This window comes from Sturnus vulgaris, chromosome 1 (genome assembly GCF_052056855.1).
Source record: "Sturnus vulgaris isolate bStuVul1 chromosome 1, bStuVul1.hap1, whole genome shotgun sequence".
Taxonomy (NCBI): Eukaryota; Metazoa; Chordata; class Aves; order Passeriformes; family Sturnidae; genus Sturnus; species Sturnus vulgaris.
In genome coordinates, this window is record NC_142243.1 from 1,650,598 (window position 1) to 1,673,927 (window position 23,330).

The following is a 23,330-nucleotide window of genomic DNA, read 5'->3' on the forward strand; positions in this document are numbered from 1 at the left end:
TCCTGCTTTTCCAAAGGGAAAAAAAATCCTGCTTTTCTAAGAAATAATTCCAGTTTTCCAAGGAGCTTTTCCAAGGAGCAATTCCAGCTTTTCCAAGAAGGAATTCCTGGTTTTTCAAGGAGGATTTCCTGCTTTTCCAGAGGGGAAAGAATTCCAATTTTTTCCAAAGACAAATTCCTGCTTTTTCCAAGAAATAATTCCTGCTTTTCCAGAGGAGAAGGAATTCCAGCTTTTCCAAGAAGGAATTCCTGCTTTTCCAAGGTGCAATTCCTGTTTTTCCAAGCCTGGCTTTGCCTATCCAGGTTTTTTTCCCAAATTTTCGGCTTAGGGAGGGAATTTTTTTTTTTTTCCTCAAAGAAAAAAAAAAATGAGGGGGGGGATTCAAGCCAGGCTGGAAGGGGATATTTGGAATTCCAGAATTTTGATCCCATGTGGATTTTAGGGATGTGTTGCTCCACTTGGATTTTCATGGAATTGTGGAATTCCCGAATTCTTTGGCTTCAGAGCTCATCCCGTTCAATTCCAGGAATATCCCATTGGATATTCCAGGAATTCACAGCTTTTTCTGGGAATTCCATCCCCAAATCCCACCAAACCTCCCCTCCTTCCCTGATTCCTGAATTTCTGGGATTTTGGGATACTGGCCTGGGAGAATTCTGGAATCCGGGATTATTCCAGCTTTTTTTTTGGGAATCCAACAGAATTCCAGGATAAAACCATTCCCAAGGGGAAGGAATATTCCAGGAATTTGGAATTTGGAGGAATTCCAAAAGGCTGGGAGCAGATTTTCCGGGAGAAAATCTTTGGGAATTCGGGAAGAGCCACGCGGTGGCAGCAGCGGGACAAGGAATTCCCGCTTCCCAAATTTCCTCTGGAATTCCAGAATTTTTAGGAAACATTTCCCCCGAGCTGCTTTTCCAGCGGAATTTTTTTTTTTTTTTTTTGGGAATGAGGCTCCTGGATCCAAGATTTTCTTTGTTCCCCTCCCCCTTTATTTTCCTTTTCCCGGATTTCCCAAATTTGCTGGTTTCAAAAAAAAAAAAATCGGGAGAAAATTCTGGGAGATCTCCAAGAATTCCCAGGATTTTTGGTTTGGGATTAAAACCACTCCCTGTAGAAGCGAGAGGGGATAAAATCCAGGATAAATCCTGAATTCCAGAGGATTCTGGGAATGCTGGGCCAACCCATGGGAAACTCAGATTCCCAAATCCACAACAAAATGGAATTTTGGAATTCTTTCCTTTGGGAAAATTCTGTGGGAATTCTGGGATGAGGTTCAGAGAATTTTTTGGGAATGCATTCCAGGTGCTTGGAGTATAAATTCCTGGAATTCTGGGATGGGAATTTCCATGTATGATTTGGGAATTTCAGCTCCTTCCTTTTATTCCCAGAGGTTTGGGAATGGAATTTTTTCCTTTTGGAAAATTCTGTGGGAATTCTGGGATCTAATTTAAAGAAATTTTTGGGAATGCATTCCAGGTACTGGGAATATCAACTCTGGGAATTCCAGGGTGGGAATTCCAGGTGATTCTCATCCATGATTTGAGAATTCCAGCTCCATTTTTTTATTCCCAGAGGTTTGGGAATGGAATTATTTCCTTTTGGAAATTTCTGTGGAAATCTATGATGAGGTTCAGAGAATTTTTTGGGAATGCATTCCAGGTGCTTGGAATATCAACTCTGGGAATTCCAGGATGGAAATTCCAGCTCCTTCCTTTTATTCCCAGAGTTTTGGGAATGGAATTCTGGGATGAGGTTCAGAGAATTTTTTGGGAATGCATTCCAGGTGCTGGGAGTATAAATTTCTGGAATTCTGGGATGGGAATTTCCATCCATAATTTGGGAATTTCAGCTCCTTCCTTTTATTCCCAGAGGTTTTATTTTCAATTTTATTTGAGTTTCTTTTTATTTGTTGAAACGTTGAAACGTTATTTCTTTTTCTTTGTTTTTTTTCAATTTTCTTTTGAATTGTTTTTATGTTCTTAAATTTTTATTTTGTTTTTACTTTGTTATTTTTTCTCAATTTGGATTTGAATTTATTTTACCTTAAACTTCACATTTATTTTTTATTTTGAAATTTTATTCAATTGTAGTTTTCTTTATTTAATTTTTATTTATGAAATTTTTATTTTTTCTTGATATTCTTTCTACTTAGTTTTTATTTTTACTTTTACTTTTATTTTAATTCTTAAATTTTATTTTACTTTTAATCCTATTTTAATTCATTTGATTTAATTTTTTATTTCAGCAAGGAGGCAAAACAAAAATTAATTTAATTATTTTTATTTTTAAAATTTTAAATTTATTTTTTATTCTGTGCTATTTTTATTATTTGTTTTTATACTTCTGTTTTTTTGTTTTGACTATTTAATATTTATTTGATTTTAATTACCTTAATTACCTTAAATATATTTTTTATTTTAAAATTTTTGTTTATTTTACTTTATTATTTAATGTAATTTTAAATTTTATTATAACTTATTTTAGCTCTATTTTCTTCTTATTTTATAACTTATTTTCATTTTGAATTTAATTTATTAACTTTTAATTTTTGCTTTGAAGTTTTTTTATTTCATATTTTTAATTTTTTTTTTTTTTACTTTAATTGAATTTCATTTTATTGGAATGATGGGAAAATCCTCCTGATCCCAGATTTTTAATTGGAATTCGGAGGGAAGCCACAAAGGGAACGCTCCAAACCGGGATTAAATCCCGAATTAAATCCCGGTTTATCCCGGATTAAATCCCATATTATCCCAGATTAAATCCTGGATTAAATCCAGTTTTATCCCCGTTTAAATCCCGGTTTAAATCCCGGATTTTCCCGGATTAAATCCCATATTATCCCAGATTAAATTCGGGTTAAATCCATTTTTATCCCGAATTTCTTGGAGTTTCCAATCAGATTTTCCATGGGAATCTCTTTTGTGGGAAGAGGGAATTTTGGGAATTCGCTGCTTCCCCTTTCCCCCAATTCCCGGTGGGAATTTGGGATTTTGGGGCTGTGGATTTTGGGATCATCTCCATCCTTCCCGTCCCAAATTTCCAGGAATCTCTTCCAAGATTTTTCTGCTTTTTTTTTTATGGAGCAGCAAATCCCAGACCCGAGCGTGTCCCTGTTTTTATGAATGTTCGGAAATTTCCAGTTTATCCCAACTGGGAACTGGGAAAATCCGGGAAAATTGAGGAAAACCTGGGAAAATGGAGGAAAATCCGGGAAAATAATCCAGGAAAATCGAGGAAATTTTGGGAAAATAATCCAGGAAAATCCAGGAAAATCTGTGAGGATCCCAGTTCATCCCAGCCAGGAGGGAACAGGGGTTGGGTACCAGGAAAATCCCAGAAAATGCTGGAAAATCTGGGAAAATAATCTGGGAAATAATCTGGGAAATAATCTGGAGAAATAGTCCAGGGAAATCTGGGAAAATCCAGGGAAAACTGGATAAATTTGGGAAAATCTGGGAAAATCCAGGAAGATCCCAGTTCATCTCAAACAGGAGGGAACAGAGGCTGGGCACTGGGAAAATCCCAGAAAATGCTGGAAGATCTGGGAAAATCCAGAAAAATACAAATAAATTTGGGAAAATCTGGGAAAACCAAGGGAAATCCAGGAAAATCTGGGAAAATAATCCAGGGAAATCCAGGAAAATCTGGGAAAATAATCCAGGGAAATCCAGGAAAATCTGGGAAAATCCAGGGAAATCTGGAAAAAATTGGGAAAATCCGGGAAAACCCAGTTCATCTCAAACAGGAGAGAACAGGGGCTGGGTACCAGGGAAATCCGGGAAAATAATCCAGGGAAATCTGGGAAAATCCAGGAAAATAATCCAGGAAAATCTGGGAAAATCCAGGAAAATAATCCAGGTAAATCCTTCGCAAATCCCTTTGGCTTCATGGAAATCCTTGGAAAAGCAGGAATTTTTTTCCCCTTCACTTTTCAGATTTAAAATTCTCCCTGCGGATTGTGGCCGGGAATTCTCGATGGGAAAAATCCAAAAGCTTCATCGTTCCAGGAGGAAAAATCGGGAATTTTTAGGGGGGAATTTTGTGGCGTTTCCCTTTAAATCTTCTCCCGGCTCCGATTCCAACCGCTGGAATTTTCCAGGCATGGCCGCCTGCCAGAGGTTTCCATGCCGACCAGGAATGTTGTGGTGCACGTTGGGAAGAAAAGAGAATTCCCAGAATTTCCCTTCCCTTCCCTTTTGGAATTGAATCCTGAATTTTCTTCTCCCCTTTCCCGTGGATCCGGAGCGCGGCCGATGCCGAGGTAAAAGGAAATTTTATTTTATTTTATTTTTTTTTTGTTGTTGGGAGATTCCTCTGGAATTGTTTGGGAATCGTTTGGGGTTTGGTTTTGTGCTGTCGTGGAAATCGGGTGGTTCCAACTCGGGAATTTTGGGATTTGGGAATTTCCGTGCCGATGTTTTGGAGGGTTTGGAAAAGATCCAAAGGCACGGGGGAGTGCGGGAAGATGAGAATTCCGGAAAATCCTGTTCTGTGGGAATGTGCCTCGTTCCTGAGAGATATTCCAAAAATCCCTGAGCTGGGTGGAAAATCAGGAATGGGATAGAACAGTTGGATAAATATTCCCAAATTCCCTGAGTTGGATGGAAAATCAATCAGGAATGGGATAGAATGATGAGATAAATATTCCCAAATCCCAGAGCTGGATGGAAAATTGGGAATGGGAAAGAACAGTGGGATAAATATTCCCAAATCCCTGAGCTGGATGGAAAATTGGGAATGGGAAAGAACAGTGGGATAAATATTCCCAAATCCCTGAGTTCTCCATGGAAAATCAGGAATGGGATAGAAAAAATGGGATAAGTATTCCCAAATCCCAGAGCTGGATGGAAAATTAGGAATGGAACAGAACAATGGGATAATTATTCCCAAGTCTCTGAGTTGGATGGAAAATCAGGAATGGGATAGAATGATGAGATAAACATTGCCAAATTCCAGAGTTCTCCATGGAAAATCAGGAATGGAACAGAACAGTGGGATAAATATTCCCAAATTCCAGAGACTCTGATGGAATGTTGGGAATGGGATAGAATGCTGGGATAGATAAATAATCCCAAATCCCTGTGTTTGATGGAAAATCAGGAATGGGATAGAACAGTGGGATAAATATTCCCAAAATCCCTGAATTCCTCATGGAAAATCAGGAATGGGATAGAAAAAATGGGATAAATATTCCCAAAATCCCTGAGCTCCCTATGGAATATTGGGAATGGGAAAGAACAGTGGGATAAATATTCCCAAATATTATGAGTCTGGAGAATGGAATTTTCTGGAATTAAACACAGAATTCCAGCCTGGTTTCCAATTGAATTTTCTGGAATTAAACATGGAATTCCATCTTGATTTCTAAATGAATTTTAGGGAATTAAACCTGGAATTCCATCCTTGTTTCCAGTTGAATTTTCTGGAATTAAACCTGGAATTCCATCCTGGTTTCCAACTGAATTTCCTGGAAATAAACATGGAATTCCATTCTGGTTTCCAACAGAATTTTATGCAATTAAATGTGGAATTCCATCCTGGTTTCCAATTGAATTTTAGGGAATTAAACCTGGAATTCCATCCTGGTTTCCCAGGAACATAAAAATCCCGGGATTCTGGGCTTGCAAGAATTCCACGCTTGGAGCAAATTCCTTCATTTTAGGAATCTCCTGAATAAATGAATCCCAATTTTTTTAACGGAATTGTTTCCTTAAAGCAGAGCAGATCCAAGGAAATTCCAGGAAATTCTGAGCTCCCTGTTTTTTTTCCAAAACCTTGGATTGTCCTGGAGCAAAGGATTGGAAATCCCGTTGGAATTAACTGGGATTCTGGATCTGGTGATGCCAGAATTTGGGATTTTTTTTTAATTTTTTTTTTCCCAATCCCATTTCCGTGTTCTCGATGTGCCTCGGAAACTCTTGGAATGTCGGGAGGGGAAAATGCTGCTGGAATTTCAAACGAAAATCCTTAAGGAGGAAAAGATTTGGGAATTTGGGGGTCGGATTTCGGATTTTTTAAGAGGAGGGGAAATGGTTAAAAGTTGAGATGCAGCAAAAAAAAAACTCTGAGAGAAGGATTTGGGAATTTTGGGGTTGGTTTTAGGGTTTTTTTTAGGAAGAACGGAGAGAATTCCTGAGGCCGAGATATCTGGGATCTCCTGAGCGATGGATTTGGGAATTTTGGGGTCGGATTTAGGATTTTGAAGAGGAAAGGAAAGAGTTAAAAGCGGCTGAGCTGCACAGAGAACTCCGAGACCTCCGGACCGAGGGATTTGGGAATTTTGGGGTCGGGTTTAGGATTTGTTTTAGGAGGAGGGGAAAGAATTCCTGGGGCTGAGGTGTCTGAGATCTCCTCAGAGGATTTAGGAATTTTGTGGCCGGCTTTAGGATTTTTTTTTAGGGGGAAGGGAAATGGTTAAAGGTGGCTGGGGTCTCTCGACAGATGGATTTAGGAATTTTGGGGTTGGATTTAAGATTTTTTTAGGAGAAGAGGAAAGAGTTAAAAGCGGCTGAGCTGCACAGAGAACTTTGGGATCTCCTGACCCCTGGATTTGGGAAATTCGGGATTGTTTTTAGGATTTTTTTTCGAAGGAAGGGAAAGAGTTAAAGGTTGAGGCGCTGCAGAGAACTCTGGGAGCTCCTTAGGGACGGATTTGGGAATTTTGGGGTTGGATTTAGGATTTTTTTAGGAAGAGGGGAAAGAATTCCTGGGACTGAGGTGTCTGGGATCTCCTGACCGATGGATTTGGGATTTTTGGGGTTGTTTTTAGGATTTTTTTCGAAGGAAGGGAAAGAATTAAAAGTTGAGGTGCAGCAGAGAATTCCGGGACCTCCCGAGCGACGGATTTGGGAATTTTGGGGTTGGATTTAGGATTTTTTTTTAGGAGAAAAGGAGAGACTTCCTGGGGCTGAGGTGTCTGGGATCTCCTGAGGGTCGGATTTGGGGAATTTTGGGGTTGGATTTCGGGATTTTTAGGAGGAGTGGAAATGGTTAAAGGTGGCTGAGGTGCAGCAAAGAACTCTGGGACGCCCCGAGGGCAGGATTTGGGAAGTTTGGGGTTGGTTTTGGGGTTATTTTTGGGGTTTTTAGGAGGAAGCGAAACAGCTCGTGCTGCATCACGGGCGGACCGCCCCTCGCTGCCAGCAAACGCCTGGGAATGGCTGGGAAAACAAACAAACAAAAAAAAAACAAAAAAAAAAACTTTTCCAAGGATTTCCTGGAATTTTCAACAAATGGGAGGAAGCCTGGCAGGAGGAGGAGGAGGAGAAGGAAAAAATCCTAAAAGTTTTTTTTTTTTTTTTGAGGAACAAAGTAAGGCTGGAAAAGCGCCGGGAGCTGCGAAACTGCCCCCAAAACCCCTCCTGACCTTTCCCCTTTCACTTCCCGAAATTCACAACTTCCCCAAAATCCGGCAATGACAAAATCCGGCAATGACAAAATCCGGGATTATTAAAAAAAAAAACCAAAAAAAAAACCAACAACGCACACAACCCCCCAAAAACAATGAAAAGGAGGAAGAGGAGGAGCAGGGATTTGGGAAGCTCAAGATTTGGGATTTTGTAATCCCGGCTCCCGTGGGTGGTTGGGGTTTGGGGCTCTGCCTCCAAATGTGGGAGGGAGAGAATGGGAGGGAAAAATTCCAACCTTGGGAACCCCGAGAATTCCCGGATTTCTGCGTCTCCCGAAGTTTTTTCCAGCCAGGAATTTTCCTGCCCTGCCCCATGCCAGGTAGGTCGCTCCATAATCCATCGCAATTTAGGATTTCCTGCTTGGTTTTGGGATCACAACTTGATTTGCTCCACAGGAAATTTGGGAATGTTTTCCCCACGTAGAACCGCGATCCAATTTTCCCACAAAACCTCCGCTTTTCCCTGAGGAATTCCCTTTTTTCTTTCTTTCTTTTTTTTTTTTAAATTTTATTTTTTAGGAATTTCACTCCAGGCAAAATTCCAACCTTGTTCTTGCTCCCACCGCGGCTTTTTCCAGGAATTTTCCCGTTCCTGCGGCAGCCGGGAGGGATTTTCCAGCCTCCCCTGCAATTCCAGGGCGGATAAAACAAAGCTGGAAAAGCCGCGGCGGTGCCAAGAAATTCAGAATTAAAGCCGGGTTGATAAACTCGGCTTAGCAAGTCTCTGACCGGGGGGAGGTGATCCCAAAAAAAAAAAAAACAAACCTCGCAGGAGCTCCGGAATTCCAGGAAAAATCGGGATTCAAGGCTGGGCTTGGAGCGAAAAGCGGCGCTTTGGAGGCGTTTTAAAAATAATAAAGAGTTCAAGGCACAGGAGAGGCTGGGTTTAAACTTTGTTTTAATTTGGGACTGGGTTTAAACTGAGGTTTTAATTTGGGGCTGGGTTTAAACTTGGATTTGATTTCGGTTTAAACTTGGGTTTGATTTGGGTTTAATTTGGGGCCAGGTTTAAACTTGGGTTTGATTTGGGTTTAGTTTAGGTCTGGGTTTAAACTTTGTTTTATTTTGGGGCTGGGTTTAAACTTGGGTTTGATTTGGGTTTAGTTTGGGACTGGGTTTAAACAGGGATTTAATTTGGAGCTGGGTTTAAACTTTGTTTTAATTTGGGTTTTATTTGGGGCTGGGTTTCAGCTTTGTTTTCATTTGTGTTTAATTTGCAGCTGGGTTTAATTTGTGTTTAATTTTGGGCTGGGTTTAAAATCCCGTTTAAACTTTGCTTTAGTTTGTTTGGGGCTGGGTTTAAATTTGGATTTCGTTTGGGGCTGGTTTTAAGTCGGGTTTCTTTAGGCCTGGCCTAAAGCTGAGGCTATTTAAGGAAAATCCCTTTGGCCTGGAATTCCTGGAATGTGCAGCTGCTCCCGGGCATGGCTTCATCCCCAAAGGGCAGAAAAATGGGAATTTTGGGGAATGTGGGCGGGATTATCCCAAAAATCCTGCCCTGAGTGCATCTTAGAGGCCAAAAAAAAATCTACAAATCCCAGAGAAATTCGGGAAGAACAAGAAATAAACTCGGGAATTTGGACATTCCTGATTCCAGAATTGGGTTTGGGTTTTTTTTTTTTTTTTGGGAAGCTCCTGGGTTTAGGCTTGGTTGCTAAAACCGGCTCTGGTTAATTCCAGCTTAGCTGAGCCACAGGCCCGACCTGTTTGGGAATGTTGACATTCCATTGGCATTGGAAAAACACCTTGGGCTTCCCCAGCCCGAATTTCCTTGGGAAAGGCTTTGGGCAGGAAAGAGCCTGGGGAATTTCTTCTGGGAATTGTGGGAATTTCTTCTGGAAATTGGAATTTTTTTCCAGGAATTGGGGGAATTTTTTCCAGGAATTGTAGGAATTTCCTTTGGGAATTGGGGAAATTTCCTCTGGGATTTGTTGGAATTATCTTTGGGAATTGTGGGAATTCCCTTTGAGGATTGAGGGAATTTTCTGTGGGAATTGGGAGAAATTTCCTCCAAGAGTTGGGGGAATTTCTTCTGGGAATTGTGGGAATTTCCTTCAGGAATTGGGGAAATACCCTCTAGAAGTTGTGGGAATTTCCTGTGGCAATTCTGCTCCTTGGAAAAGCTGAGCAGGAGTTGGAAACGCTGCACATTCCTGGTTTTTTTTTGTCCTGCCTTTGGATTTTTTTTCTCCAGGATCATCCAAAGGGTTGGATGGGACAGGAGGAGCTTCCTGGTGCTCCCAGATTTTTGGGAAAGACAATGAGGGGAAAAAAAAATGGTGGGAAAAAAAATTGGGAGTTCTTGATTTTTTTATTGAGACTGAAAACGATTCCAGGGAAAATTCCAGGATTTTTCTGAGTGCCTAAAGGAGCTCTGGGAGAGCTGGAGAAGGATTTGGGATAAGGGATGGAATGTCAGGAAAACAGGGAATGCATCCCACTGCCAGAGTGGGATATTGGGATATTGAGAAGGAATTCTTGGCTGGGATGGAATTCCCAAAGAATTCCATGGCTGCCACATCCCTGCAAATATCCAAGGTCAAATTGGCTCAAACTTTTCCTCATATTCCCGATTTTTCTCCCTCTGGTTCCATTTCTCCAAGTGTTCCATGATTCCCTCCCCCCCCATTCCGCGAATTCCCGATTTTCCTTCCCAGCGCTGCGGGAATGTTGGAATTTTGGGAGTTTTCCCGGTTTTTCCCGGGGAAATTTTCCATTCCTGGCATTTTTTTCTGTGCCCTGAGCTCATTTCCTGCTCGCTGTTTTTTCCGGAGAGCCGCTGGAATGAGGAAGTTCCGGAACTTTCCGCACACCCGGAAGTGCTGGGAGAGGAACGATCCCAAAAATGCTGCTCCTGGGGAAAAAGGGGAATTTTTTGGGGGGATTGGAATCCTGGGAAGTGCAGCTGGGCCCAAATTCCGGTGAGAGGGATGGGAAGAGATTTTTCCTTTATCCTTTGGATTTCTGGGATTTAATTCCCTCTGGAATGAGCTGCAGGAATTCCAGATTTTTCCAGATGTTTTACGGTGCCGAGATCATCGGGAATTTGGGAATGAAAATGAGAGGGGTGGGAAGAGATTTCTCTTTTATCCTTTGGACTTCCAGGATTTTCTCCTGGGAAAACCCTTCTGGAATAAAACAGGACTACCAGGAGGAATTCCCGAATTTTCCAGATGTTTTTGGCCCTGAGACCGTTGGGAATTTGGGAAAAGAGGGCTGGGAATGAGCAGGATGGGGATGAGAGGAGTGGGAAGAGATTTCTCCTTTATCCTTTGGATTTTTGGGATTTACTTCACTCTGGAATTAATTTGGATTACCAAGAGGAATTCCCGAATTTTCCAGATGTTTTCAACCCTGAGATCGTTGGGAATTTGGGAAAATTGGGCTGGGAATGAGAGGAATGGGAAGAGATTTCTGCTTCATCCTTTGGAATTCTGGGATTTTCTCCTGGGGAAAAAAAACCCCTCTGGAATGAGTCAGGATTACCACAAAGAATTCCAGGCTTTTCCAGACATTTTGCATTGGGAATTTGGGAAAATTTGGCTCAGTTGTCTCCACTTGAGCTGTTTGCTTTCCATTCCTTTCCCAACTTTTCCCAAGGATTTTTGGGATTGGCCCCACCTGGGAATGCTGCCAAGGGCAGCAAAACCTCGTGAGAGAAATCCAAGGAAAAACCTTGGAGATGGAATCCAATGGTGGCTCCATTTTCCAGGGATTTGATTCATTCCTGGTTTTTTCAGGGATTTAATTAATTCCTGGGGTTTTTTTTTCCAGGGATTTGATTAATTCCTGTTTTTTTTCCCAGGGATTTGATTAATTCCTGTTTTTTCCCAGGGATTTAATTCATTCCTGGCTTTTCCCAGGGATTTGATTCATTCCTGGTTTTTTCCAGGGATTTAATTCATTCCTGCTGTTTTCCAGGCCATGTCCACAGCTGGAATTTTGGGATCGTTGCTTCAAGTGGAAGAAAATTTCTCCTCCTGCCTGGCCCGGATCGATGCCCTCATCCTCAAACCTCTGCTCCGAGCAGGTAAATCCCAGGAATTTTCCTCTGGAATTCCCACTTGGAGTCAATCCAAGAAGGGATTTCCAGCTGGAATTCCCACTGGGAAGAGTTTCCTTGGAGGAAATGGTTTGTAGGAATGTTTTCCCTAAAATAAAAAAACAGGGAACAAGCCCAGGGTTGTTTTCTGGAGGTTTTTAGGGATGAATCCATGTTTTCAGTGGGATCAGAATTCCCAATCCAACGTTTCCGATATGGAAATGGAAAATTCATCCCACAAATCCCAAAAATTTGGCTCTGCTCCCATTCCAGGCTCATCCCAGCAGGGAGAATTTGTGGGAACAGGTTGAGAGATCCAGGGAAATTTTAGATCCAGGCAAATTCCAGATCCAGGAATATTTTTTTAGATCCAGGGAAATTTCAGATCCAGGGAAATTCCCGACCCTGACTTGTCCATGTGGGGCCTTTCCAGGAATTCCTTTTGGGAATGGTTCCTTGGGAAAAGGGTGGGAATTTTCCCCCTGGAGCACTGGGATGAGCATCCAAAGAATTTGGGATGGAGTTTATCCCATTCCAGCCAAACCAGCTCCATGAACTCCAAAATTCCTGGAATTTCCCCATTTTCTGATCCATTTTCCCATTTTTTTCCCTCCCTGTTTTCCAAAAATTTTAAATTTCTTTATTCAATCACAGCTCCATGGACTCAGAAAATTCCTGGAATTTCCCCATTTTCTGATCCATCGATTTCCCTATTTCCCCAAATTATTTAATTTATTTATTCCAGCCAAAACGGCTCAACGGACTCTGAAAATTCCTAAAATTTCCCTTTTTCCCATTTTTGGATGAATCAGACACAGACAACAAATTCCACAAAATTCTTTGGCAATCCTGACTTTCCCATGGAATTTTTCCTGATTTTTTCCTCTCTCAGAACCCCACGATCCCAAGGAAAAGGAGAATTTCCAGCTCCTGGTGCTCCTCAACGATCGCTTCCAAGCCCTCTGGAATTTCACAGAGGAAAATTCCCGGATCCTGAGGGGAAAATGCGGCTCCGACTCCGGTGGGATCCAGGATTTTTACATCCTCTGGAAAGGAGATCTTTTCCTGAGCCTCTACATCCAGTGAGTGCTGGAATTTTTGGGGATTTGATCGATCCCATCGGGATAATTCCCGACAGGGAAATGGGAATATCTGGAAAAAGGAGGATGAGAGGTCACAGAGGGAAAATATCCTTGGAAAAATGCATTGGATGTGATTTTTCCATAATTTTTTGGTTTTGGATTGGGATCTGAGATGCCAGCGGGAATAAAGGTTTATGGAGAGCTGAAATTCCATAAAAATCTTCAATTCCTGGTTTTTTTCTTCTCCATAAAAGTGGCCAAAGCTTTTCCAGGTTTGGATTTTTTCTGGGTTTGGATTTTTTCCGGGTTTGGGATTTTTGCAGTTTGGGATTTTTGCAGTTTGGGATTTTTGCAGTTTGGGATTTTTGCAGTTTGGGATTTTTGCAGTTTGGGATTTTTGCAGTTTGGGATTTTTGCAGTTTGGGATTTTTGCAGTTTGGGATTTTTGCAGTCTGGGATTTTTTTAACTGTGATTTTTCCAGCTGGGATTTTCCAAATAGGATTGTTCCAAAGGAATTGATCCTGAGATTTTATTCCCATTTCTTTTGGGATTAAACCTGGGTTTAATGTGGGATTTACTGGGAAATTTTGCTGGGAATTTTTGGTCCTGGAAAATGCAACTCTTGGAAGAAAATCTTGGCAAATAAGGAATGGAAAAGGAAAATTCCAAGTTTTATTTAGAAAAATAAAGCAAGCTCAGAGCCAGAGTGTGACAGCTCCATTGTTTACATCCCAGAATTCCCAAATTTTCCAAATTCTGTTGGGAATTCTGTGCTGAGGAGTCTGAATGAACAGCTCAGAGCCTGCAGGCAGGAATTTCATCCCATAAAATCTGATGGAAATGGATCCTGCTCTTATCAGCACTTTTGCCTTATCCAATTCTGCCAAAAAAAAAATCCTGGAATTAAGATTGGGAAAGAATTCCAAGTTCCTATCCAACCTTTGATCCCAATCCATCAAATATCCGGGCCTGCATTTTTCCAGAGGTGCTTTTGTGGGATTAAAGGAACTTCCAGACAATTTTGGGGATTTAGAAACTCATCCCAAATTTCCCTCTCCAACTCCTCCCGTGTATCCTTGGAATTTTTTTCCAGGTATTTCGTCACCTTCGCCAACTTTGTCGTGGTCCAGGGCTTCGAGCAGGCCACCAAGAGCAAGAGGTCAGCAAGTGGAAAATCTTTGGGAATTTTTGGGAATTTTTGGGATACGGGGGCATCAAGCAGCACTGAGCACTGGAGAGTCCCAGAATTCCGGAATGGTTTGGAAAAAAATCCTCCAAAAATCCTCCCATTCCACACTGGGACAGCTCCCAGTTTGCTCCAAGCCTTGGCCAACCTTGGACAATTCCAGGATTGGATTTTCCTCTTTCCAAGCTCCTTCTGGAATTGGAAATTTGGGATTTAGGGAAAAGATGGAATTGAAGGGAGGAATCTGGCTGGGAATTGCAACTTATCCCGGATTTTTATGGAAGCAGGGAATGAAAATGTGGATTTTTAAGGAGCATATTCCCTGGTTTTCCATGGTTCCAGCTGTCCCAGGTTGCTCCAAGCCTTGGCCAACCTTGGACAATTCCTGGGATGGATTCCCTGCATCCAACCACCCTCAGCTCCTTCTGCAGTTGGAAATTCGGGATTTTGGGATTTAGGGATTTAGGGAAGGGGTGGGAATCTGGAAATTCCGACTAATCCCAGATTTTTATGGAAGCAACAACCCAAAAGATGAATTTACAAGCAGCACATCCCTTGATTTTTTAAATTTTTTTTTTACGGCTTTCTCCATCCTCATCACACAGAAAGTTTGGAAAACAGAGGAGCGGGAATTCTGGGATAATTAACGACTTTTTCTCATAATTCCCGATTTTCCAGTGAGGCCTGGAAGCTCCATAAGGCCGTGCTGAAAGAATTCCTGCGGGATTTCACCTCGGAGAGCTCCCTGGCACCGGCCCTGCACTGGGTGCTCCACAAACCCTTCCGGGATCACATCCAGAGCTGCCTGCAGCTCCTGGCCCAGCTCCAGGGGCAGCTCCAGCAGGTGGGAATTCCCCTGGAATGCTCAGTGCCTCTCCTCCATCGCTTCTGTGGGAAGAAATATTCCCTAAAATCCAGTCTGGATGTCCCCAAGCTCAGCATGGATACGTCGCTAAATATTCCTTCAAAATACAACCTGGGTGTTGATAAATATTCCCTAAAATCCAGCCTGGACATTGGTAAATATTCCCTAAAATCCAGCCTGGGTGTTGATAAATATTCCCTAAAATCCAGCCTGGACATTGGTAAATATTCCCTAAAATCCAGCCTGGACATTGGTAAATATTCCCTAAAATCCAGCCTGGACATTGGTAAATATTCCCTAAAATCCAGCCTGGGTATTGGTAAATATTCCCTAAAATCCAGCCTGGACATTGGTAAATATTCCCTAAAATCCAGCCTGGACATTGGTAAATATTCCCTAAAATCCAGCCTGGACATTGGTAAATATTCCTGAAAATCCAGTCTGGATCTCCCTCATTCCAGGAAGAACACAATGCTAAATATTCCCTAAACTCCAAACTGGACAGTGATAAATATTCCTGAAAATCCAGCCTGGACTTGTTTTGCCAATTATTCCTGAAAATCCAGCCTAGACATTGCTAAATATTCCCAAAAATCCAGCCTGGACTTCCTTTGCTAAATATTCCCAAAAATCCAGCCTGGACTTCCTTTGCTAAATATTCCCAAAAATCCAGCCTAGACATTGCTAAATATTCCCTGAAATCCAACCTGGATCTTCTGTGCTAAATATTGCCAAAAATCCAACTTGGACATTGATAAATATTCCCGAAAATCCAGCCTGGAACTCCTTTGTTAAATATTCCCTAAAATCCAGCCTGGATCTCCCTCATTCCAGGAAGAACACAATGCTAAATATTCCCTAAACTCCAAACTGGATTTCCATTCCCAAATATTCCCCAAAATCCAACCTGGACATTGCTAAATATTCCTGAAAATCCAGCCTGGAGCTCTCTGGACCCCAAATGTGAAGCGTTCCTGAAGCTTTTCCATCTTTTCCCAGGGATCTGAGCAGGATGTGGTGGCCGCTGTTATCCAGGAATTTGGGAAGTTGGAATCTTTCATCAGCCAGGTCCTGGATGAAGCCAGCTTTACCAAGGAGCTCTGGAAATCCTTGGGATACAAATTCACCGTGAGTCCAGAGGGGACTGGGGATGGATGGGGAATTGGGGATGGATGGGGAATTGGGGATGGATGGGGAGTTTGGGATGGATGGGGAATTGGGGATGGATGGGGAATTGGGGATGGATGGGGAGTTTGGGATGGATTGGGAATTGAGGATGGATCAGGAGTTTAGGATTGATTGGGAGTTTGATAAGGATCAAAAATTTGGTATAGGTCAGGAATTTGGTATGGATTGGGAATTAGATATGGGCTGGAAATTTGATATGGATTGGGAATTTGGCATAGATGAGGAATTTGGTATGGATTGGGAATTTGATACGAATAAGGAATTTCGTAAGGATCAGGAATTAGAAGTGGGTCAGGAATTATTAGATATGGATCAGGAATTTTATATGGACTGTGAATTTGATATGGATTGGGAATTTGATATGGATTGGGAATTTGAAGTGGATTGGGGATTCAATATGGATGGGGAATTTGATAAAGATGAAGAATTGGATATGGATTGGGAATTAGATATGGTCTGGAAATTTGATAACTATGAGGAATTTGGAGTAGATCGGGAATTTGCTATGGATGAGGAATTCGATAAGGATGAGGAATTTTATATGGGTCAGGAATTTGATGAGGATGAGGAATTTCGTATGGGTTGGGAATTTGCTATGGATCAGGAATTAGATATGGATTTGATACGGATTAAGGATTTGAGGCTGGAATTCCACAGAGCAAAATTGGTGGAAGAGTTGGAAAAACTCCCTGGGGGTTTTAACATGGAGTTTTGTGTCCCAAGTTGTGTCACTGTCACTGGAACCCCGAGTCAAAGGGAATTTGATTTTGATTGGGAATTTGATATGGATCAGGAATTTGAGGCTGGAATTCAACAGAGCAGAGCTGGGTGGAAAAAGTGGAAAAGTTGCAGAAACTCCCTGGGGGCTTAAAGAAGAATTCGTGTCCCAAGTGTGTCATTGTCACTGGAACCCTGAGTGAGAGAGAATTTGATATGGATTGGGAATCTGCTATGGATCAGGAATTAGATATGGATTTGATATGGATTAAGGATTTGAGGCTGGAATTCCACAGAGCAAAATTGGTGGAAGAGTTGGAAAAACTCCCTGGGCGTTTTAACATGGAGTTTTGTGTCCCAAGTTGTGTCACTGTCCCTGGAACCCCGAGTCAGAGGGAATTTGCTATGGATCAGGAATTAGATATGGATTTGATATGGATTAAGGATTTGAGGCTGGAATTCCACAGAGCAGAACTGGAGAAACTCCCTGGGCGTTTTAACCTGGAGTTTTGTGTCCCAAGCGTGTCACTGTCACTGGAACCCCGAGTCAGCTGATGCCTGCAGGAATTCCTGCCTGGAATTCCATGTCCTCTCCCAATCCTGTTTGTTTTTTTTTTTTTTTTTCCAGGACATGCTGTGTGTCCCCGAGAGGAGGCTCCTGGAGGACAGCAGGAACCTTCCCATCGCTTCCGGCAGCGCCCGCTCCGAGCGGCTCCTGCTCTTCGACGACGTCCTGGTGCTCATCCAGGTCAGTCCAGAGGGACTGGGAAGGGGAACGTGGATAAACAACCCAAAAATTCCGATGGAATGGCAGGAATGACCGGAATTCCCCAAAGGAACGGCAGGAAAATTCCCGGTTTTTTTGATGTTGAAAATACGACAAGAGTTTGCCTGTTGGGGAAAAGTTGGGAAAACTTTGGCTCGGATCCATCCACGTGTGGAAAATAAAAGGGATATCTGGGAAGGAATAGAGGAGATCCACAGAACATTTTCCCAGGAAAATGTGGGATTATGAATTTCCCAGGAAAATGTTGCAAATGTTGGAATATCCAACCACCACAGGCACCTTTTGAGTGATCCAAACCCTTTTCCACAGGGAATTGTGGCCCTTAGTTATTCCAAGGGATCTGATGGATCAATGATGAGATTCCATGAGCTCCCACATAAACGGGATTTCATTGGGATAGACGGGATTTCATTGGGATAAACGGGATTTTTCCATGTTTGTGGCAAGGCTGCAGACGTTGGAGGTGGGTTTGGGGCTGTTTTGGGAATTTTGGGGTTTGGGGATGTGTTCCCATGAGGGAATTCCAGCTTGGATTGCTCCAGCTGAACTGCCTTGGGAATAACCAGGATCCAGCCTTGGGAATGGGGTGGAGATTTCCTACTCCACCTGGACACTTTGGAATTCTCATCCTGCTGATGAGAATTCCCTAAAAACTCCGGGAAGAGCAGCCTGTGCCATGGAATGTGGTTTATCCACCCTGTTTTGGATGAGTTGGATCATGGCCTCACTCCAGTGGCTGGTGATGGGAACAGCAAATCAATGGAATTATCTCCAGGTTCAATCCATGATTCCCATCTGTGTGTCACCTGATGCTGCTGCTGAGCTTTATGGAGGTTTGGGAATTCCAACTGGATTTGGGAATCTTGATGTCCCTTCTTTGTTTGTTCTCCCAAATCTGGGAAAACACTTGGGAATTCCATGGAAAACTCCATCCTGCCAGGCAGCAGCTCCATGTGGGTGCTTGGATGTGAGGCAGGGAAAGGAGATGGAAAATTTCAATTTTCCTTTCATTCCAACCACTGGAGTTTGTTCTGTTTGAGTGCTGCTGATCCCAAAAGTGACTCCTTAAATTTGGGATTTCTGGGATATTTTTGGCGGTGCCACCTGGAGTCCAAACCTAAATAAATCCTGGAATGGATTGGATGGAATGGGAGCTTAAAGATGATCCGTTCCCGCCCCATTCCATGGTTTCCACCATCCCAGGTTGCTCCAAGCCCTGTCCAACCTTTCCTTGGATATTTCCAGGGATGGGGCAGCCACAAATCCCTGGGAATATTGGCTGGAATGATTTGGGAATGTTGCCATGGGATAGGGAAGGAATTCCTGTGGAGATCAGGGTCACGTGGGAAGGTTTTACTCCTGGATGTGGCCATGGAATTTTGGAAGAGCTTTAGGAGTGTTCAAACAAGAACTTCCCTCCTTTTCCATCTCCAATGTCTCTCATCCCAGTGTGGGATGGATGGACCAAAAAATTGGGAATTTGTGCTGCCAGTCCAGCTCTGCCATTCCATGGATGTTTCCAGCAATAACAGCACCACTTTTTCCCATTTTTTTCCCCAGGGAAACAGCTTCCAGAGTTTTGATCTCAAGCTGGTGTGGGTGGATGAAAACTGCGAAGAGAAATCGGCTCCGGGATCGTGAGTGAGAAATTCCCACTGGGAATTTAATAAAAAAGGAATAAAAATGTTCAGGTTGATGGGAAAATGATCCAAAGCTTTGTCCCATCTCCTTTCCAAGCAGTGGGGTTGGGATATGGATAATGGGGTCTCAACAGCTTGGAATTCACTGCCAGAATGAAATCCCAGAATTGTTGAGGTTGGAAAAGCACTGTGGGATCATCAAATCCAATCTGTGTCCCATCCCCACCTTGTTCCCAGCCCAGAATTCCTTGGACACCTCCAGAGATGAAGACTCCAAACCTCTGTGGCAATTCCAATGCCTGACCATGTTTTCCATGAAAAAATTCCTGATGTCCATCCTGACCTTCTCCTGGAACAACTTGAGGCTGTTCCCTCTCATCCCGTTCATTTCCAATCCCAAAATTATTTAATCCAGCCCTGGCAAACCTGAGATCTCTCCAGGAAAAACACCTGGAAAAGCACCAGGAGCTCCAGGAGGGGAATGGGAAGAGCTGATGGATTGGGAATTGTGTTTTCCATCCTTTTTTTGCCCTCCCAGGTACAACCTGCGCATCACAACCCCAGAAGAGACGTTCGTCCTCTCCGCCAAGGACCCCCAGATAAAGGTCAGGCCTTGGCATTTTCACATCTCTTTATTATTTAAAGCAGGATAATAGTCCAGGGCAGGGGTGGGTTGGGATTTTTGGCTCCTTCTCCAAGAAAATCCCGGATTTTTGGCTCCTTTTCCAGGGGCCAGAGGTGGCTCAGAGTCGATGGCGGGTGAGGAATGTCGGTGGGAACCCATCGGTTTCTTGCTGCATTTCCTGAAGTTCCTCTTTCTCAAATCAATTTGAAATCCCGATTTCTCCTTTTTTTTTTCCCTAATATCCAAGCAGAAAATTTTCTTATTTTTCAACATCCAAGTAAAAATTCCTCCCTCCCAGCTGCTGTGCCTCGGTGCAATATCCAACTTCCAGCAGAGCGGAAGCCTCAGATGAGCTTTGACGGGAACACAGCGGTTCCTCGCCGCTTTCCTGGCGCCATCTCCGGTTGATTTTCCCGGGATCTGGGCTGATTCCCAGTTTTCCGTGCCCTCAGGCCGTGTGGTGGTGGAAGCTGGAGCAGGCCGTGCGCCAGGCACTGAACGGGAAGCGGGATTTTCCTCTCTGGGGCCGGAGCGGGGAAGGCAGCGAGGCCCCGTCCCGACGCTTCTTCACCTACGTCTTCCGCAGCGAGGGACGGCTCCGGGGGGCCACCTACGAGGGCGAGTGGCTCTGGGGGAAGCCCCATGGCAAGTAAGGAACCCTCTGGGACGCTTTTCCAAGTGGGAATGAGGTTGGTAGTGCTGGTTTGGGAAAGATCTCCAAGGTCAACACAAACATCTCCAGGTCACTCAACCACATCATGAACAGTGGCCCTAAGGGAAGCCTCATGGCAAGTAAGGAACCCTCTGGGCCACTTTTCCAAGTGGGAATGAGGTTGGAAGTGCCTTTTGGACCCCTTTTCTGAGTGGGAATAAGATTGGAAATGCTGGCTTGGAATTTCCATGAAGGTTGAGTTGGGGTTGACCATCTCCAAAGTCAACCCAAACTTCTCCAGGTCACTCAACCAAATCATGAACAAGTAGCTCTGAGGGAAGCCCCATGGCAAGTAAGGAACCCTCTGGGCCACTTTTCCAAGTGGGAATGAGGTTGGAAGTGCCTTTTGGACCCCTTTTCTGAGTGGGAATAAGACTGGAAGTGCTGGCTTGGAATTTCTCTACAGGTTTGGGTTGACCTTGGAGATATTTCCTAACTTCTCCAGGTCACTCAACCATGTCATGAATGAGTCACTCTGGGGGAAGCCCCGTGGCCTTCTGGGACACTTTTCCAAGTGGGAATAGGGCTGGAATTGCTGGCTTGGACCCCTTTTCTGAGTGGGATTAAGGTTGAAAGGGCTGGCTTGGAGTTTCTCTAAAGGTTAGGAAACATCTCCAAGGTCAACCCAAACTTCTCCAGGTCACTCAACCAAATCATGAACAAATGGCTCTGGGGAAGCCCCATGGCAAGTAAGGAACCCTCTGGGCCACTTTTCCAAGTGGGAATGAGGTTGGAAGTGCTGGTTTGGTTTTTCCATGAAGGTTGGGAAAGATCTCCAAGGTCACTGAACCACATCTGCTCCTTTTTTGGGCACTTCAGGGTGGGGCTAATTCCAGAATTTGATTCTTCATGAGGTTGTGGATGTGAATCCAGACTCTGGTGCTCTGCTTCCTGCCTCACTCATTCCCAGAGGGAATTCTTGGCTTGAGAGCAAGTTTAGCAAAGCCTGAGTCCTAAAATTTGGGATTTATTGTGGATGTCTCATCCACGGTTTATGGATTGAATCCTAAAGGCTGCCCCAAAAATGTGTTGTTGATCACCCTGAGCCTCTGTTTAGGATTTAGGCTTGGCCTAAAATCAAGACCTCAGCCTTGGGGTATGAAAATCTCACCCTCACAAGGAGGAAAATCCCCACTAAAAACCTTTTGTGGAGAACAATTTTATTCTCTGCTACCAAAACCTCTTTGGAATTCATCCAAACTTGAACATCCAAACTTTAATCCCAGGAATTAAGAAAGGCTGAAATACAACAGGAGCTCAAAAGGGAACATGGGAACTGTTCAGTAAATCTGGGTTTAAGTGAGGGAATGTCTGTAAATCAAAGATCCCAACCAGAATTTTTTGGATATGGGATAAAGAAGAGTCTGGGGGGTTTTTTAGGAAGAAACCTGGACTATGACCGAGCTCCTCAGCCACCAAAACATTTGGAAATTTTCTTTTCCATGAGTTTGACACAGTTTGCTCTGGAAGCAAAAGGGATGGAGAGAGAATTGGTTTGAGAGAGCCTTAAAATAGTGAAAGAATCCAGAACAGAAATGGCTTGGAAGGGAATCCAGTTCAAATCCCAAATCCAAAATTGAATCCTGAATATTCCATGGAAGAGATAAAGGAGTGTTTAGGGCAGGAGACCTTTGGATCATTCCCACCTTCACTCCCTCAAAACCATCTCCTGGATTTTGTCCTCTCCTGCCTTAGGGCTGGAAAACTGGGATTAATCCCAACCTCTCCAGCCTCCCATGGAGTGACTCAGGTGAATCCCAGGAAATTTGTGCCAGAATTAAGGGACTACACTAAGGTTGGATTTGAGTCCCCTTCCCACTCCTGGAATTCCTCTGCTGGGACTTTGTTGCTGGAAGGTTCCAGAGCAGCATCCTGGCTTTGGTGGCTGCTCTGGGATTTCTGAGGGAGGAGAGCTGTGGGAGTGGGAATTTGGGCTCTTTGGGAAAAACATTGGCCTCGTCCACTGGCTCTGCTGGAATTCTGGGTGATCTGGGGTGGGGGAAGGCCAGACTCCCACTCAGCTGTGCTGGGAGCAGACATGGAATTATGGAATATCCTGAGTGGGAAGGGCTCACAGAGATCAAGTCCAACTCCAAGCCCTGCACAGAAATCCCAACAACCCCACCCTGGAGCAGCCTTGGGAATGTGCCCATTCCCTGGGGAATATTCAGTGCCCAACACCCTCTGGGGGAAGAACTTTTCCCTAAAATCCAGCTTAGACCTGGCCCAGCTCCAGCTGTTCCCTCCTCCCCTTTGGCCGCTCCCTTTTTCCGTTCCTCCCCACAAAAGCCAAAGGGGATTTAAATTTAAATTTAAAAATTGCAATTCCCAACATGTCCAAGCAATCCTCTGGAAAACCTGGAGAAGTGCCACTCCCGTGGAGGTGTTTGAAACAACAGCCTGGGTGAAAGTCAAACAACCTCGTCATGGTTTTGGTGTTGCACCATCTCCTGTCAAACCGACCCACAGGATGTTGGGATGAAACCTGGGGATGGAATTCCTGCCTGGGAGGGTGGGGAGAGGCTGGGATGGAATTCTCGGAGAAACTGGGACTGTCCCTGGATCCCTGCAAGTGCCCAAGGCCAGCTTGGAGCAGCCTGGGATAGTGGGAAATGTTCCTGGCACGGGGTTGGAACTGGGTGTTCTTTAGGATCCCATCCAACCCCAAAAATTCCAGGATTCCATGATTTTGAATTGTTCCAACTGGGGTTTTGGGGCAGAGCAGACGAGCTCAGCATCAGCACAGAGGAAAAATATTCCAACATTTCCTGAGGAATTCCAAAGCTTTGGCCTCCAGCTCCAAAAAGAGCTCAGAATTCCTCAAATCCCTGATATTCCAGGCTACTGTCATTCCTTCACCCCAATTCCCAGCTTTTATTCCAGGCTCAAGATCCATTTAAACTCAATGTGGGAAGGAATTCCTGGCTGGGAGGGTGGGGAGGGGCTGGGATGGAATTCCCAAAGATTTGTGGCCGCCCCTGGATCCCTGGAATGTCCAAGGCCGGGTTGGACACTCGGAGCTGTCCCTGCCCATGGGCTGAGCTGATCCTTTAGGTCCTTCCCACCCAAAC

General features: G+C 43.7%; 1 protein-coding gene across 4 annotated transcripts in view; it reads left to right on the plus strand.

Annotated features, from left to right (window-relative positions):
• Positions 1-121: 121 nt before the first annotated feature.
• ALS2CL (ALS2 C-terminal like) overlaps positions 122-23,330 on the plus strand; it is a 45,926-nt gene continuing 22,717 nt past the window's right edge. The window contains exons 1-11 of one of the 4 annotated variants that reach the window (XM_088177072.1): positions 122-261; positions 3,942-4,267; positions 11,336-11,444; positions 12,349-12,538; positions 13,633-13,698; positions 14,404-14,569; positions 15,590-15,718; positions 17,124-17,243; positions 18,843-18,919; positions 19,461-19,527; positions 20,000-20,196. In XM_088177072.1, coding sequence (XP_088033198.1) covers positions 11,339-11,444; positions 12,349-12,538; positions 13,633-13,698; positions 14,404-14,569; positions 15,590-15,718; positions 17,124-17,243; positions 18,843-18,919; positions 19,461-19,527; positions 20,000-20,196 — 1,118 coding nt within the window. In that variant the 5' untranslated portion in view covers positions 122-261; positions 3,942-4,267; positions 11,336-11,338. Of the gene's footprint in view, positions 262-3,941; positions 4,268-6,134; positions 7,735-11,335; positions 11,445-12,348; positions 12,539-13,632; positions 13,699-14,403; positions 14,570-15,589; positions 15,719-17,123; positions 17,244-18,842; positions 18,920-19,460; positions 19,528-19,999; positions 20,197-23,330 lie in introns of those variants that run through there. The other 3 variants (XM_088177121.1, XM_088177031.1, XM_088176993.1) reach the window with 3 other exon arrangements.